The sequence below is a fragment of the Callospermophilus lateralis genome, chromosome 7 (assembly GCF_048772815.1).
Source record: "Callospermophilus lateralis isolate mCalLat2 chromosome 7, mCalLat2.hap1, whole genome shotgun sequence".
Lineage (NCBI taxonomy): Eukaryota > Metazoa > Chordata > Mammalia > Rodentia > Sciuridae > Callospermophilus > Callospermophilus lateralis.
The window spans coordinates 23,658,383-23,673,516 of NC_135311.1; the positions used below are offsets into that span (position 1 = coordinate 23,658,383).

Consider the following 15,134-nt stretch of genomic DNA (forward strand, 5'->3'; position numbering starts at 1 on the left):
GGGTTGGAATATAGCATAGTAAAATGTCGCTTGCCCAGAAGGGAGGGGGGATTGAAGACAAACATTAATCTTTCCTAGTAACAATGGGTCCTGAATGGAGGAGTGAACACTGGGCCCTGGACTTTCACTCTTTCTCATTGTCAGTGAGTCTTGGAAGGAGAAAAGCAACCAGTGAAGCTCCAGGTAACAATGGATTCTGGAGGAAGAAGACAATCATTTAGTGCCAGGATTGGCACATTTTTTATAAAGTATTTCTTTCTTTTTAGTTATAGGTGACACAATGTCTTTATTTTACTTTATGTAGTGCTGAGGATCAAACCCAGTGCCTCACACATGCTAGGTGGGTACTCCACCACTGAGCCACAACCCCAGCTCAGAATCTGGGCTTTTATCCATTCCCAGTAACAAAGTGTTCCAACATTTTACAAATTCTCTCCTGACTCCACAATCTGACAGTTCTGCTTAAGTCACCCTCATTAAAACTATAAAACACAGACCCCTGTTGTAATGAACAGACAATTTCTGTCCTAAAAATGAGGCCTTCTGATGTGCCATTGATAGATTCTATGGCTTCATAAATTACATTGTTTAATCCAATGAGGTCTGCTCCTGTCTCAGTTATTTGTTTTTACATTTTGATTCCCTGACAGGAGTAAGGTGACACTTATCCTTCCCTCCACAAGACAACAATAGAGGTGGGAAAAAGTAAAGGCACATTTCTTGAAATAATGCAATAAAGATGGTAAAACCTAGGCAATGTTCAAGAAGACTGTGTACCCCATAAAACTCACCCATAAGGAACCAGTGGAAGACACTTGTGCACTACTGAATAAAGGCTGATTGTAACTGCTGTGTGTGTGCCTACTCACCTTGACACCAAATTTTACAACATCATCTGTGAACACCTCACTTTTTGTGATGTTTTCATTCCATTGTCCACCATTGGGATTGAACAATTTATCTCCCTGAACTACAGCCAATATTTCCTTAAATACCGAGGAATATTCACTCCAATGTCAAATACACTCAGGATGAGCAGAAAAAGATCTTATATGGCTTTTTAAAAAGTCCATCTCAGAGCCAGGTGCTGAAGTAGGAGCTTTGAGAGTTCAAAGCCAGCCTTGGCAAGTCCCTAAAAATCTTTTCCAAAATCTTTGTCTAAATAAAACATAAATACTACCTGGGAACAAAAAAATAAATACTAGCTAGAAATTAACTCAGTGATTAAGCATCTCTGAGTTAATTCCTGGTGCCAAAAGTATGTCCATCTCAATTTTACCAAATAAAAAATAAAATGAGAATTCTATTCTTCTAGATACCTGACAAGTTTTGACGTGAATTCAGCAAGATAATTCACATAATTGAGGTTGCTGGAACATTAAAAACAAGTAATTGGGCAGTACTAAGTTATTGCATTGAGCTCATTTATTGAAATATTTAAAAAATCAATAAATAAATCACCTGACATTATATCTTAAAGCCCTAGGCGAAAATATCAACACCAAAGTAGTAAAATCAGGAAATAATTAAAATCAGGGCTGAAATCAATGAAATTGAAACAAAAGACACAATTGAAAAAATTGACAAAATGAAAAGCTGGTTCTTTGAAAAAATAATAAAAATTGATAAATGCTTCACCACCCTAATGAAAAGAAGAAGAAAGAAAACTTAAGTTACTAAAATTTATAATGAAAAAGAAAATATCATGGCAGATACTATTGAGATAGAGCAGATAATTAGAAAGCATATATATACATATATATAATAAAATAAAATAGAAAACCTTGATGACACTAACAAATTTTTAGAGAAAAATGAGCTGCCTAAACAAAATTAGAAGAACATACACACCTTAAACAGATCAATTTTTAGCAAAGAAATAGAAGACACCATCAAAAAGCCTTCCAAGAAAAACCAGATGAATTCTCAGCAGAGTTCTACAAGACATTCAGAGAAAAATCAATATCAATACTTCTCAAATAACTGCATGAACTGGAAAAGGAGAAAACTCTTCCAAACTCATTCTATAAAACTAGTATCACCCTGATATCAAAACCAGACAAAGACACATTAAGGAAACAAAACATCACACCAATATCCCTGATAAACATAGACACAAAAGTTCTCAATAAAATTCTGGCAGATTGCATAGAAAAAGATAGTGCATCACAATCAAGTGCAGTTCATCTTAGGAATCCAAGGTTGACTGAACGTATGAAAATCAATAAATGTAACACATCACATCAATAGAGTTAAAAACAAGAATCATATGATCATCTCTATAAATGCAGAGAAAGCATTTGACAAAAGAGAGCACCTCTTCATGTTCAACACTAGAAAAACTAGTAAAGTAAGAACAAACCTCAACATCGTAAAAGCTATCTATGCTAAGCCAAAGGCCAACATAATCTAAACATAGAAACATTGAAATCATTGCCTCTAGAAACTGAAACAAGACAGGGATGCCAGTTCTTACCACTTCTAGTCAACATAGTCCTTGAAACTCTAGCCAAAGTAATCAGAGAGTTGGAAGAAATTAAAGGGATACAAACAGGCAAAGAAGAACTCAAACTGCCACGGTTTACAAAAGGAATAATTCTATACTTAGGAGGTCCAAGAAATTCCACTAGAATGCTTTGAGAACTCATAAATGAATTCAACAAAGTATCAAGATATAAAATCAATACCCATAAATCAAATGCACTTCAATACATAAGCCATGAATCCACTGCAAGAGAAATTAGGAAAACTGCCCCATTCTCAGTAGCAAAAATAATAACAATAAGATATTTAGGAATCAATCTAAGAAAAGAGGTGAAAGACCTCTACAATAAAATCTACAGAAAGCTAAAGAAAGAATTTGAAGATCTTAGAAGATGAAAATATCTCCCACTCTTAGATAGGCAGAATTAATATCATCAAAATGGCCATACTACCACACCTGTTATGCACATTTCATGCAATTCCTATTAAAATCCCAATGACATTCCTCACAGAACTAGAAAAGGTAATCACGAACTTCATTTATAAAAATAAGAGACCCAGAACACACAAAGCAATCCTCTCAAATAAATGTGAAGCAGGAGGCATCACAATACCAGACGTTAAACTATGCTACAGAGACACAGCAACAACAGTGGCATGGTGTTGGTACCAAACTAGACAAGTAGACAAATGGTACAAAACAAAAGACACAAAGACAAAGTCCCATGATTACGTTGTTGCATACTAGACTATGGCACCAAAAACATGCACTGAAGAAAAGATAGCCTATGCAACAAATGGTGCTGGGTAAACTGGAAATTCATCTGTAGCAAAATGAATTAAACCTCTGTTTCTCATCATGCATAAAAAACTCCATGTGGATCAAAGACACTAGAACAGAGACCCAGCACTTCTTAGAAGAAAAAGTAGGCCCAAATCTTCATCATGTTAGCTTAGGACCTGATTGTCTTAACAAGACTTCTAAAGCACAAGAAGTAAAATCAAGAATCAATAAATGGGATAGATTTAAACTAAAAAGCTTCTTTTCAGCAAAGGAAACAATCAATAACATGATGGGAGAGTCTAGAGAATGGGAACAAATCTTTACCACATACATCTCAGATACAGCACTAATCTCCAGGATACAACTCAAAAAACTTAACACTAGAAAAAACAAATAACCCAATCAATAAAAGGAATGGAACAGATACTCCACAGAAGAAGAAATACAATCAATCAAAAAATATTGAAAAAATGCTCAGCATCTTTAGCAATTAGAGAAATGCAAATTAAAAGTACTCTAAGAATTTCTTTCAGTCAGTCAGAATGGTAATTATCAAGAATACAAACAACAGTAAGTGGGGAAAAAGGTACACTCATCCATTGCTGGTGGGACTGCAAATTGGTGCAATCACTATGGAAAGCAGTATAGTGATACCTCAGAAAACTTGGAATAGAACCACCATTTGACCCAGCTTTCCCACTCCTCAGTTTATACCCCAAAGACTTACTACATCATCTCCAGGACCCAAATATTTATTGCCAAATGTTAAAGAACCTATTTGAATTCTAACAGCATTTTAAGTTATACAAATTTTATAGTATTATTTGTATTACTACTATGATTTATGATATGAACATAATGTTACCTTACATAATTAAATCACCTTATGAAATTTTTTTATCCTAATGACTCACAAGTCATACCACTTTGAAAGGCCAGTAATGACATAAATATCTAGAATTAAAATGTTCAAAATCATCTTTTGGCAATTTACAAATTCAACTATATACCTGCTAAAAATTCTGGTGAATAATAATTCTCTTGCTAATCATAACTTCAAATTACAAACACAGTGTATATGCACTTGAAGTTAATGACTGAATCTCAAAATGACCACTCTACCAAAAACACTAAATGGATTCAGTGCAATTCCAATCAAAATCCCAATAAAATTTCTCATAGAAATAGAAAAGCAGTTGTGAAATTTTTCTGGAAAAATAAGAGACCCATAATAAGTAAATAAATTTTTAGCAAGAAGAGTGAAGCATGTGGCATCACTATACCAGAACTTAAACTATACTACAGAGCAATAGTAACAAAAACAGCATGGTATTGGCACCAAAACAGACTGGTAGACCAATGGTACAGAATAGAAGACACAGAGACTAACCCACATAATTACAGTCATCTTAAATTAGACAAATGTGCTAAAAACATACATTGAAAAAAAAAAAAGATAGCATTGTCAACAAATAGTCAAATAGTGCTGGGAAAATTGGAAATCCCACTATAGTGATATGTGCATACCGATGTTTGTAGCAGAACAATTCACAACAGGCAAAGTATGGAATTTAAGTATAGGTGTCCATCAATGGATGGAATAAAAAATGTGGTAAATATACCAAATGGAGTTTTATTCTGTCATAAAGAAAATGAAATTGTCATTGCAGCAAAATGGATGGTATATGAGGCCATATATTAAGTGAAATTAGCAAAACTCAGAAGGTAAGTGGTCACGTGTTTTTCTCAGATATGGAAATCAGAAAATGAAAATGGGGAAAAAAGGTTGGAGAAAAAAATCTCGTGAATATCTTAAGGGAGATCAGTAGTGCCAAGGAAAGGGACAAAGGGAGGAAGCAGAATGGAGGGGGCAATACTGGGGAATGGTATTGCCCAATGTATGCTGTGCACATGTATGAACATGTAACAGTAAATTTCACCATTATATACAATTATAGTACACGAATGAAAGTGTGGAAAATAACTGTGGCTAATATTGTTATCAAAGATAGAGGTTTTTCATCAAGGTGGGAAGGAGCAAGTTCTGGGCGACTGACATCTGACATTCTCACACTATCTGCTCATGCCTGAGTCACACCCTACAGAAGCTGGAGTGTTACCTCCAAGCTCAGCTATGGCTTATCCAGGTTCTGTGATGGAATTGTCCTTAATAGTGAGACAAATGCACACAAGACTTTGGTGACACAGATGGTGATGTGTACTCACAAGGTGGCCGAGTTAAGGACCCACAGACATTGATGAGAGTAAAAATGATGATAATGAAGAGAAAACTCAATCTTGTCTATCTGCCCATTTGAAGAAATCCTGTTAATCTCTGAGCTCTTCCATCTTTACTCAGGTCATTTATCCCTCCATTGTTATCTCTCACACTCCTTCCCCCCCTTTCTTCATTCCTTTCTAGCACAGGATGTCCCAGTTCAGTCTCCATAACTTCTTGTAGCAACCATATAGAAGTCAAAGCTCAATGTGAGACATATTTATTTATATTGGAGTGTCAAAATGCTGAGCTGTTTTCAGTAGACAGACCCAAGAAATACATTTCTTGTTTTGTGTTTCCATTCATATATAATATCGAATGTGTTTCCATTCATATATAATATCGTTTTTTATACTGCATTTTATTTTATTCCAGGGCATACTTTTTGGGGGTAATTTGAGAAGACTTTGATTTTTTTGATATGATTGAAATGGAGAAAACAACCCAGCCTTCAATGACCTTGGAAATTGAGAGCTATCCAGAAAAAGTTTTCATCCAGATGGGGCTTGTTTACCACTGTCTGAGGATGAAAGAAGTATTTGTCTTTGCTTTGGGGACTTCTCTCTGCCTACGGAAATACAGGTGCTGTCAGACTTCAGATGCAACACCAAGATTAGCAGTCCACTGAGAGAAGAGCTTAGGCTGTCTGTGCCATATAACCTCATCTGGAAGCTCAGCTCCAAATCGGGGTGGAAGATGAAGCTGAGGAGTGCCTGAGTAGGCCCTGAAGGAAGGAGTTGTAAAATCTGCCTTTTACTACATCATATTCATGACAAAGGTATTTATTCCTAATGTGCTGCAGCATTTTATGAGCTTTTGTAGCATTATAATTTACCTAAAATTTCATAGTATTACTTTAAATTCATATTATCATTATTCATAATATCATAAGAATTAAGACCTTATGAATAATTTTTATAACATCAATACTCACAAGAAATAATAATTCAAAAGGCTGGCAGCTTCTAGGTTCACAGTACTTTCAAGAAAATAAAATTATTGCAGTGCAGTTTTGGTAATTTGTAAGATCAAAGAAAAACCTACTAAAAATCAATCTAATAAAATTATTAGATTTTATTAAAATAGATTAATAAAATTTAAAAAATAAATTCAAAACATGTGTACCGTGTGTTTACAGGGAAAAAAATCATATTGCTTTGTTTCAAAATGTTGCTTGCTTCACTATATGTAAAATTTTTATCTTCATCTTAAGTACAACATATTCTTCTAAATTTATGCTTGTATTAAGCTTTTATAAAATGTCTCAGGAAGGCAAAAGGTCAGAAAAATAGAATAAACTTAAATTTGTAATGAAATAAAACATTGTTTGCATGGCTTGACAAAGTGATCATTATGTGCCATAGGCCTGTATATGTGGCAACAGTTTACATGTCCTTCTGTTAGAAATCATTGTTCCCTGATACCTGACATTTATCTGGAAATTCCTTCTTCTCACAGCTGGTCTATTAGTGTTAGACTAATGGTCTATTAGCTTTAGACTAATTTTTACTAATGCATAGTCATTCAGAAAAGATATAGAATTTAACACCAGAATGTTTAGCTTTTTGTTGTAGATTCACTGCATTATTTATAACAAATAAGATAAATCTATAGCAATCTAGGGAAAACTATCTTATCTTTTCATCAAAAATATTTCATTTTGTAAAGAACTTTTTGCTACTCCTACCTGCCAAATCTCAAATGGTGATCTTCACAATTAAAAACTTCCTTTGCAAAAATTTTTTTCTGAGCTCCTTTTCATTCCCATCACTGAATGATCACAACTCCACACTTTGTGAGAGAAAGTTAGCCATCTCTCCAGGGGACCAGTTACTTGGAAAGAGAATAAGTGGTAACTGGATCATCAAATAGGAGATGTTTCTCACCCTGGTTCTGAAACATGTGAATCCAGCCAACGATACAGGATGACAAAAGTTTGGGAAACATGGATATATTTCCTGAAGGAGACTCAAAGGCCTGGGAGCCTATTTTGAGAGATCAGGTGTCTCCCAGGGCCTCAGTAAATGTTCTGCTAGAGGCATCTTAGGTAAAGAATATTCCGGCATCATCCAAACATAAATTCACATGGGAGATTTCTAGTGTTTTTAAACTTATTCATTGAAACTGTCCTTTTTACTCTTTGGTGATGGGTGTTCCGGTTACAATTTGATAGGTTGGATTGGACAGGTCCAGATACCAAGGCCTAGATTCTAGTTTGAAATACTTGATTTCCCTTGAAATTTTTTTCTACATTGCATTTATTGAGTAGTGTGCAACCTCTACTCTTCTAAGGAGAGAAAAAAGAACTGATCATTTGTTTCCTTGAAGTCTCCAAACCTTTGTTCTTTTCTACAAATCATATCTAGGCTTAATGTTTGGTTTTCCAGCTTCTTTTTGTTTTCTATTTATGACAGAGCTTCTCTTTTTTACCTTCCCTAAACTTTTAATACTTTCTACAGTTCTACTTCACAAATCACACCAACACCCTAGAGCAAGAGACATTATTACAACAGCATAAAAAATAATGACTCCTCCTTTCACTGAATCCAGTTATTGAATCAAAAGTATCTCAGGAGCTTCATGCATATTATGGTATATGTACATGCCACTCTGGGCCCATGTGGATTCCCTTGATTGAGTCCCTTGCATTTCTCTGTATGTCTTTCTAAAAATTTTGCCTTTAGTTCAGGAGCATCATGTCAACAATCTGTACTCTCAATAACTCTGCCTTCCATTAGAAATGTATCATGATAAAACTGGGAAAATTTTGATAGATTATTAAAAATTATTATTCTGCTATTCTTACTAACAATATGGACACTCAGGAGTTATTGGTACTTCCCCAGTATTATACAGATCAAAACTCTTAATTAATTACTTATGTTAAAGCAATTGAGTAAAATGCCTGGATTTAAATCATGGCGCTATAATTCAGTGTAATTTTTACCCATGTTCCTGCAGAATAAACTAAGGAGACGTGAAGAACTCAGTTCTTACACAGGATCTGCTGAACATATTTCAGGATATGGCTGAATACTTTGTGTAAGTCATTTTCCTTAAAGGATGCCCAAAATCATTCTGACAAAGGATCTATTTTCTCTTCTAATTCACAGGTATGAGAAAAAAATGAAAGCATAGAATATTGCATTTATTTACTGATAATTGAGAAAGAGGCCTTAACAACTGTCTCCACATAATGGATTTTGAATGTGGAATTATCTGAAGTTCTTCCCTGAGAAAATAACATTTTTTTTAAACTTAGAATTCCTCCAGTATCCAAAGATCAAAATATGCCAGAGGAAGCCAATGTTATGGTAGGCTTTTCTTCTCTCAGATAGGAATTATTTACTGTGCTACATGAACTACCTCAAGCCAAAGTTAGGTGGTGATAAAAAATGAATAAATAATTAACACTATTATACTACTCCATACATATCAAGCATTTTCTAAATGATTTTCATATATTTACTTATTTATTCCAAAAATGCAATGAAAATGATTTGTCCTTATTCAAGTTTATTCAAGATGTTAATTGACTGACAATGTTCACCTAGCTAATAAGTGGAGGGCCTTGGTTAAACAAAGGCTGCTAGGTTCAGGATACATACTACTAAATCCCTCAGGGTCCTGAACTTCCATAAATAAACCATGAGAATGGGTCCCTTGAGACATTGCTACTGGAAGATTCCTATCTCCCCTTGTCTAGGATATACATCAATAGTCTTTGGTGAACAATGTCTATATGGGCAGCACTGATTTGGATCTTCCAGATAGAAAGTTAACTAAGGAGGTATCTGCCCTCTTATCATAAATGGGAAATTTGCAGGGAAAATAGGAAAGTAACTAAATCTGTCCATCAACTAATGAAATTAATGACATCCACAGAAGCACAGAAGGTACTAGAAGCTTTCAGATAAATATATTATATGGATATACCATGAGGTGACAAGTAGATTTTTGTAAAAGTCACTTCTTAGAGAAACAAGTGATGCTGATAAACATATTGACTGTAGTGTAGTGGACAGAACCCAGTGCTTCATGAATGTGGGCCAGCCTGCCACCCAGAGCCACACCCCAGGCCTTGACTTGACATTAAAATTAGCAATCAGAAATAGTCATATTTACATAGAACTATTTTGATAAATTATAATTCTAGAAAATGAAAAGTATGAGTTGATAATTGAAAGCCTGTCAATAAAAATGCAGCTGCTTCCACACACACACTGCTGTACTACTGTATGTCCTTTCAGAAACATTTGTTCTAAAATCCCATGAAGATGGACCAACGGTTCAGTTATGTTGCCGTAAGAAATGCCTTCTATCCCCAAGCTGGCATTGGGATTGCAGCAAACACCCTTCTGCTTTGCCTCCACACTGCTGCTGTCCTTGTGGGCATCAAGCCCAGGCTCACCGACCTCCCCGTCACCCACCTGGCTCTAACACACATCCTCATGCTCCTCACTATGGGCCTTTTGGTATCTGCAGACATTTGGGAAACACAGGACATTCCAGGTGACTTCAAATGCAAAATGCTTGTCTTCCTGAACAAGGTCATGAGGGGACTCTCCATCTGCACCACCTGTGTCCTGAGTGTGCTTCAGGCCATCACCATTAGTCCCAGTGGCTCCTGGTTGGCCCACTTCAAACTGAAATCCACAAATCCCATCCTAGCATTATTGCTTTTCTTGTGGGTCCTCACCATGTCCACCTACAGCAACCTGCTTTTCTACACTGTGGCCACACCCAATAAGACCCAGTCTGGGCTTCTATTTGTCACTGAATGCTGTTCCTATCTTCCCATAAGCCACATCCACAAGCCATTCTTTCTCACCTTGATGACATGCAGGGATGTCTTCTTTGTGGGACTCATGGTTCTCTCCAGTGGGTACATGGTCCTTCTTTTGTACAGACACACACAGCGGTCCCAGCATCTTCACAATTCCAGGTTCTCTCCAAAATCCTCTCCAGAACAAAGGGCCACTCAGAGCATCCTGCTGCTGATCTGCTGCTTTGCCATCATGTACTGCACAGACTCCCTCATTTCAATGGCCATAGGCTTGACATGGACTAATAATTCCATGCTGGTGTGTGTCCAGATACTTGTGGCCAATGGCTATGGCACAGTCAGTCCTTTGGTGCTGATCGCTGCTGATACTCAACTAACAAAAATACTCAACTTACATGTGGGAAGAAGAGTCACCTTCTGAAAAAACTTATCTAGAGTATTTTTCCACTCTTATTAGAACAATTTTCTTTATTTTATAAAATTTTCTCTCTGACAAATATTGATTAAGTTAGGATTCCACACTTTCTGATGTGTCAAAATAACATATCTGGCCTGTGAATAATTTTTTACTATATTGGCATCAGGGTCTTCATTTGCAGGTTAATACACTTCTGCTATTTATTCTATTTACTTTTTGTCTCAGACCTTCATTCTGGGCATATTTTCTTTCTTCCTGCATTACACTTCTTAAAAATTCTTTAAGAGAACATCTATTAGAGGTTCATGCTTTCTTCCTTTGCTTAAAAGTGCACACACTAAATTGCACTCGCTCTTAAGAATTATTTTGAGCTAAGAATGGTGGCACAACCCCATAATCCCACAAACCTGGGCCATTGATGCAGTAGGATCATGGGTTAGGACCCAGCCTCAGACAATTTAGCAAGATCCTGTATTAAAATACAAATAAAAATAATTGGGAAATACACCCCTGGGTTTAATCCCCAATACCATATAAAAAATAACCTTAGCTGGGCAGAGCAGTGGTGCACAGGTGTAATCCCAGCTACTCTTGAGGCTAAGGCAGGAGGAATGTGAGCTTATGTTCACACTGGGCTACTAGAGACAGGGTTTCAAAAAGTAGCTGTGCATGTAGCTCAGTGGTAGGGTAATCTTAGGTTCAATACCTCTACCAAAATCTAAAACTAAAACCACAATGAAATATCACTTGTCACTTAGTAAAGTGGCTACTGTAAAAAGGTGAGAAAAAATTATTGGTAAGAATATGGAGAAATATGAATCCATAACCAATTCTGATAGAAATTAAAAAGTATGCAGTAGGCATAGAATATAGTTTGATCTTTCATTAAAAATATATATATATATAAATATTTTCTCATTAAAAATCTATATACACCATTTCCACTTTGAGGTGTTTACCAAATAAACTGAAAATAGAAACTCAAGCACTTGTACATGAATGTTAACAGGAGCACCATGAAACCTAGCAAAAAGATTAAAAGTATCAAAATGTCTACCAACCGATGGATAAATAAACAATGTGTGTTAGAACACATACATGTAAGGTAGATTATTATTGACTCATAACAATAAGATGCTGATACATGCTACAACATGGATGAACCTCAAAAATATTAAGTAAACCAATCAGACACAAAAATCACATATTTTATGACTCCATATATTTGAAATATACAGAATGTGGAAATTCAACAGACAGAACCAGAAAAGATGGTCTCAGAAACAGAGAGTATGTGAGAGTAATCACTTAATGGATATATGGTTTGCATCTTTAAATTGTGGTAATTTAAAAATCTGGAACAAGATAGAGGTGGTGAGTCCACCACAACACACAGTAGAGGTCAGTAAATTGCACATGTTATTTATCAAGCTACTGACCTACTTATTTATTTATTTACTTACTTATTCATTTTGCAGTGCAAGAATAGAACCCATTGCCTCATTGTGTGATAGACAACCAATCTACTTCTGACCAACATCATCTCCACTAAACAGAACATTTTAAATGATCTTGGAATCATATTGGTTCTCTAATGAAAAAAATCTAACACAGATATGAAGATATAAATAATAGGAAGAATGTATGGGGAGTAGGCATATGGGAACTCCCTTCTATATATTAAATTACCCTATAATAGTAACCCTGTTTCAGGAAAAACATGCCTATCTCTAAAACAAAAAGAATACACTTGGAGGGAAATCTCAGACTTAGCTGTAAGTTATGCCTGGATGGCCCTCAACTGGTAACAAAGATGCCTTTGTCCTAGGAATTCATAACCCACAACAATCCTGTCTTCTTTTTTCTGTATTTTCCTGTGATGCTTTCTTGGTCTTTTTATGATAAATAGAAAGTCCTGGGATCCATTTTCAAAATATAGTGTTTCAGCTTTAGTTCCAAAATCATTGAGGAAATGACAAGATCAGCCAAAGAGGAAATAGAACCAATGGTTAACAGCAGGTTACATCTGAGTGTGACAGATTTACAGCCCCATGACAAAAAGGAGGTGAGGGAAATGCTTGACCCACACAGATCTATTGTGAAGGCCTTCCCGCCATAAGACAATAAGGGAGGGGGGGACCACCAAAGAAATATTTCTTAAAATACTCCAATAGAGACAGTAAAACCTAAACAACGTTCAAGAAGACTGTATGCCCCCAGTACTCACCACCGAGGAACCCAGAGAAGGACCTTGTGCACTACTGACAAAGGCTGATTGTAACTGCTCTAGGTGCGCCCCTCCCAGGTCCTACAACACCATATGTGAAAGCCTCACTTTTATGCTGTAATTTTGTGTTTTTCTGTCCATCCTTTGGGATGAGCACTTGAGCTTCTTTCTCACCCTTACCTACCAACTAGGTCAACAAATCTATTGTTACAATTTTCAATCTCTTTAGAGAGGACAGTAAACAAAGGCCTTATGTAGGAAACCAGTACCTTACATACCCAAGGACATTGACTCAGTCTCACTCAAACATGAGTAACAATTATCTCCCTGAACTATAGCCAGTATTTCCTTATACACCAAGAAAAGTTTGTTCCAATGTCACTTCATTATATTCAGGTTGAAGAGAAAAAGATCTGGAATAGCATTTCAAAAAGTCCATCTGAGAGCCAGGTGCAGTGTAGCACACCTGAAATCCCAGTGGCATGGGACATTGAGATAGGAGGATTGAGATTTCAAAGCCAGACAGCAATTTAGCAAGATACAAAAAAACTTTCCCAAACCCTGTCTCTAAATAAAACATAAACACTGCCTTGAGATGTGACTTACAGATTAAGCACCTCTTGCTTAAGTTCCAGGTAACAAAAAAAAATCATCTCAAGTCTACTATATAACAAATAAAATGACAATCATGTTCTTCTAGATACCTGACAAACTTTGAGACAAATTCAGTAAGATAATTTATGTAAACTAGGGTGTGGAACACATTAAAAACAAGTAATTGTGCAGAGCTAAGAGGAAAGTTCATTGCATTAAGCTCATTCATTAACAGAATAAAAAGTCAACAAATAATGACCTCATATTACATCTGAAAGCCCTATAAAAAGAGAAAACAACACCAGAAATAGTAGAAGATAGGAAATCATTAAAACCAGAGCTAAAATCAATTAAATTGAAACAAATAAAATGATTGAAACTATTGATAAAACATAAAGCTTGTTCTTTGAAAAAATAAATAAAATTTATAAATCCTTAGCCATCCTAACGAAAAGAAGAAGAGCAAGAACACAAATTACAAACATTCCTGATGAAAAATGAAATATCACAACAGAACTATTGAAATATTGATGATATTTGAAACTATATACTCCAATAAAATAGAAAATCTCAAGGGCACTGACAAATTTCTAGAGTTGAGACATATGATCTACTCAAACTGAATAGGGAGAACATACACAATTTAAACAGATCAATTTCAAGCAATGAAATAGAAGATGACGTCAAAAGCCTATCAACTAAGAAAAGTCCAGGACAAGAAGGATTCTCAGCCAAGTTATTCAAGATTTTTAGAGAAGAATTAATGCCAATACTCCTCAAATTACTCCATAAAATAGAAAAGAAGACAATACTTCCAAACTCATTCTGTGAAGTGAGTATCACCTGATTCCAAAACCAAAACAGGCATGTCAAGGAAAGAAAGTTCTGGTATAGTGATGCCTCCTCCTTCACTCTTCTTGCTAAGGATTTCTTTGGCCATTCTGGGGCTCTTATTTTTTCCAATATATTTCATGATTGCTTTTTGTAGTTCTGTAAGTTATTCACATTTTAATAGGATTTAAATGGGTCTTTTTTGAGTAGATACCCTTCAGATCAATATGCCTGATGTACGTAGATTCAAAAGTTCTCCATAAAATTGTAACAAATTACATGCAAAAACGTTTTTTAAAAGATAGTGCACCATGATCAAGTGTGGTTCATCCAAGGGATGCAAGGTTGATTCAACATAGGGAAATCAATAAACACATCACATCAATAGATTAAAGAGAAGAATCATATGATTATCTCAATAGATATTGGGAAATCATTTGACAAAATGCAGCACCTCTTTATTTTCAAAATAATAGAAAAAATATGGGATAGTAGGAACATAACTCAACATTGTAAAAGCCATCTGTGCTAATCCCAAAGCTAACAGCATTCTAAATAAAGAAAAATATAAACCATTCCCTCTAAAAAACTGGAAAAAAACAGGGATGATATATTCACTACTTCTATACAACATACTCCTTGAAACTCTAACTAGAGCAGTCAGACAGATGAAAGAAATTAAAGGGATATGTTTAGGAAAAGAAGAACTCATACTATCACTATTTGCCAATT

General features: G+C 35.5%; 1 protein-coding gene across 1 annotated transcript; it reads left to right on the top strand.

The window, feature by feature from the left end:
- Positions 1–9,823: 9,823 nt before the first annotated feature.
- LOC143404117 (putative vomeronasal receptor-like protein 4) lies at positions 9,824–10,753 on the top strand. Its single transcript, XM_076862442.1, has one exon. The coding sequence runs from the start codon at positions 9,824–9,826 to the stop codon at positions 10,751–10,753; it is 930 nt and encodes a 309-aa protein (XP_076718557.1).
- The last annotated feature ends 4,381 nt before the right edge of the window (positions 10,754–15,134 follow it).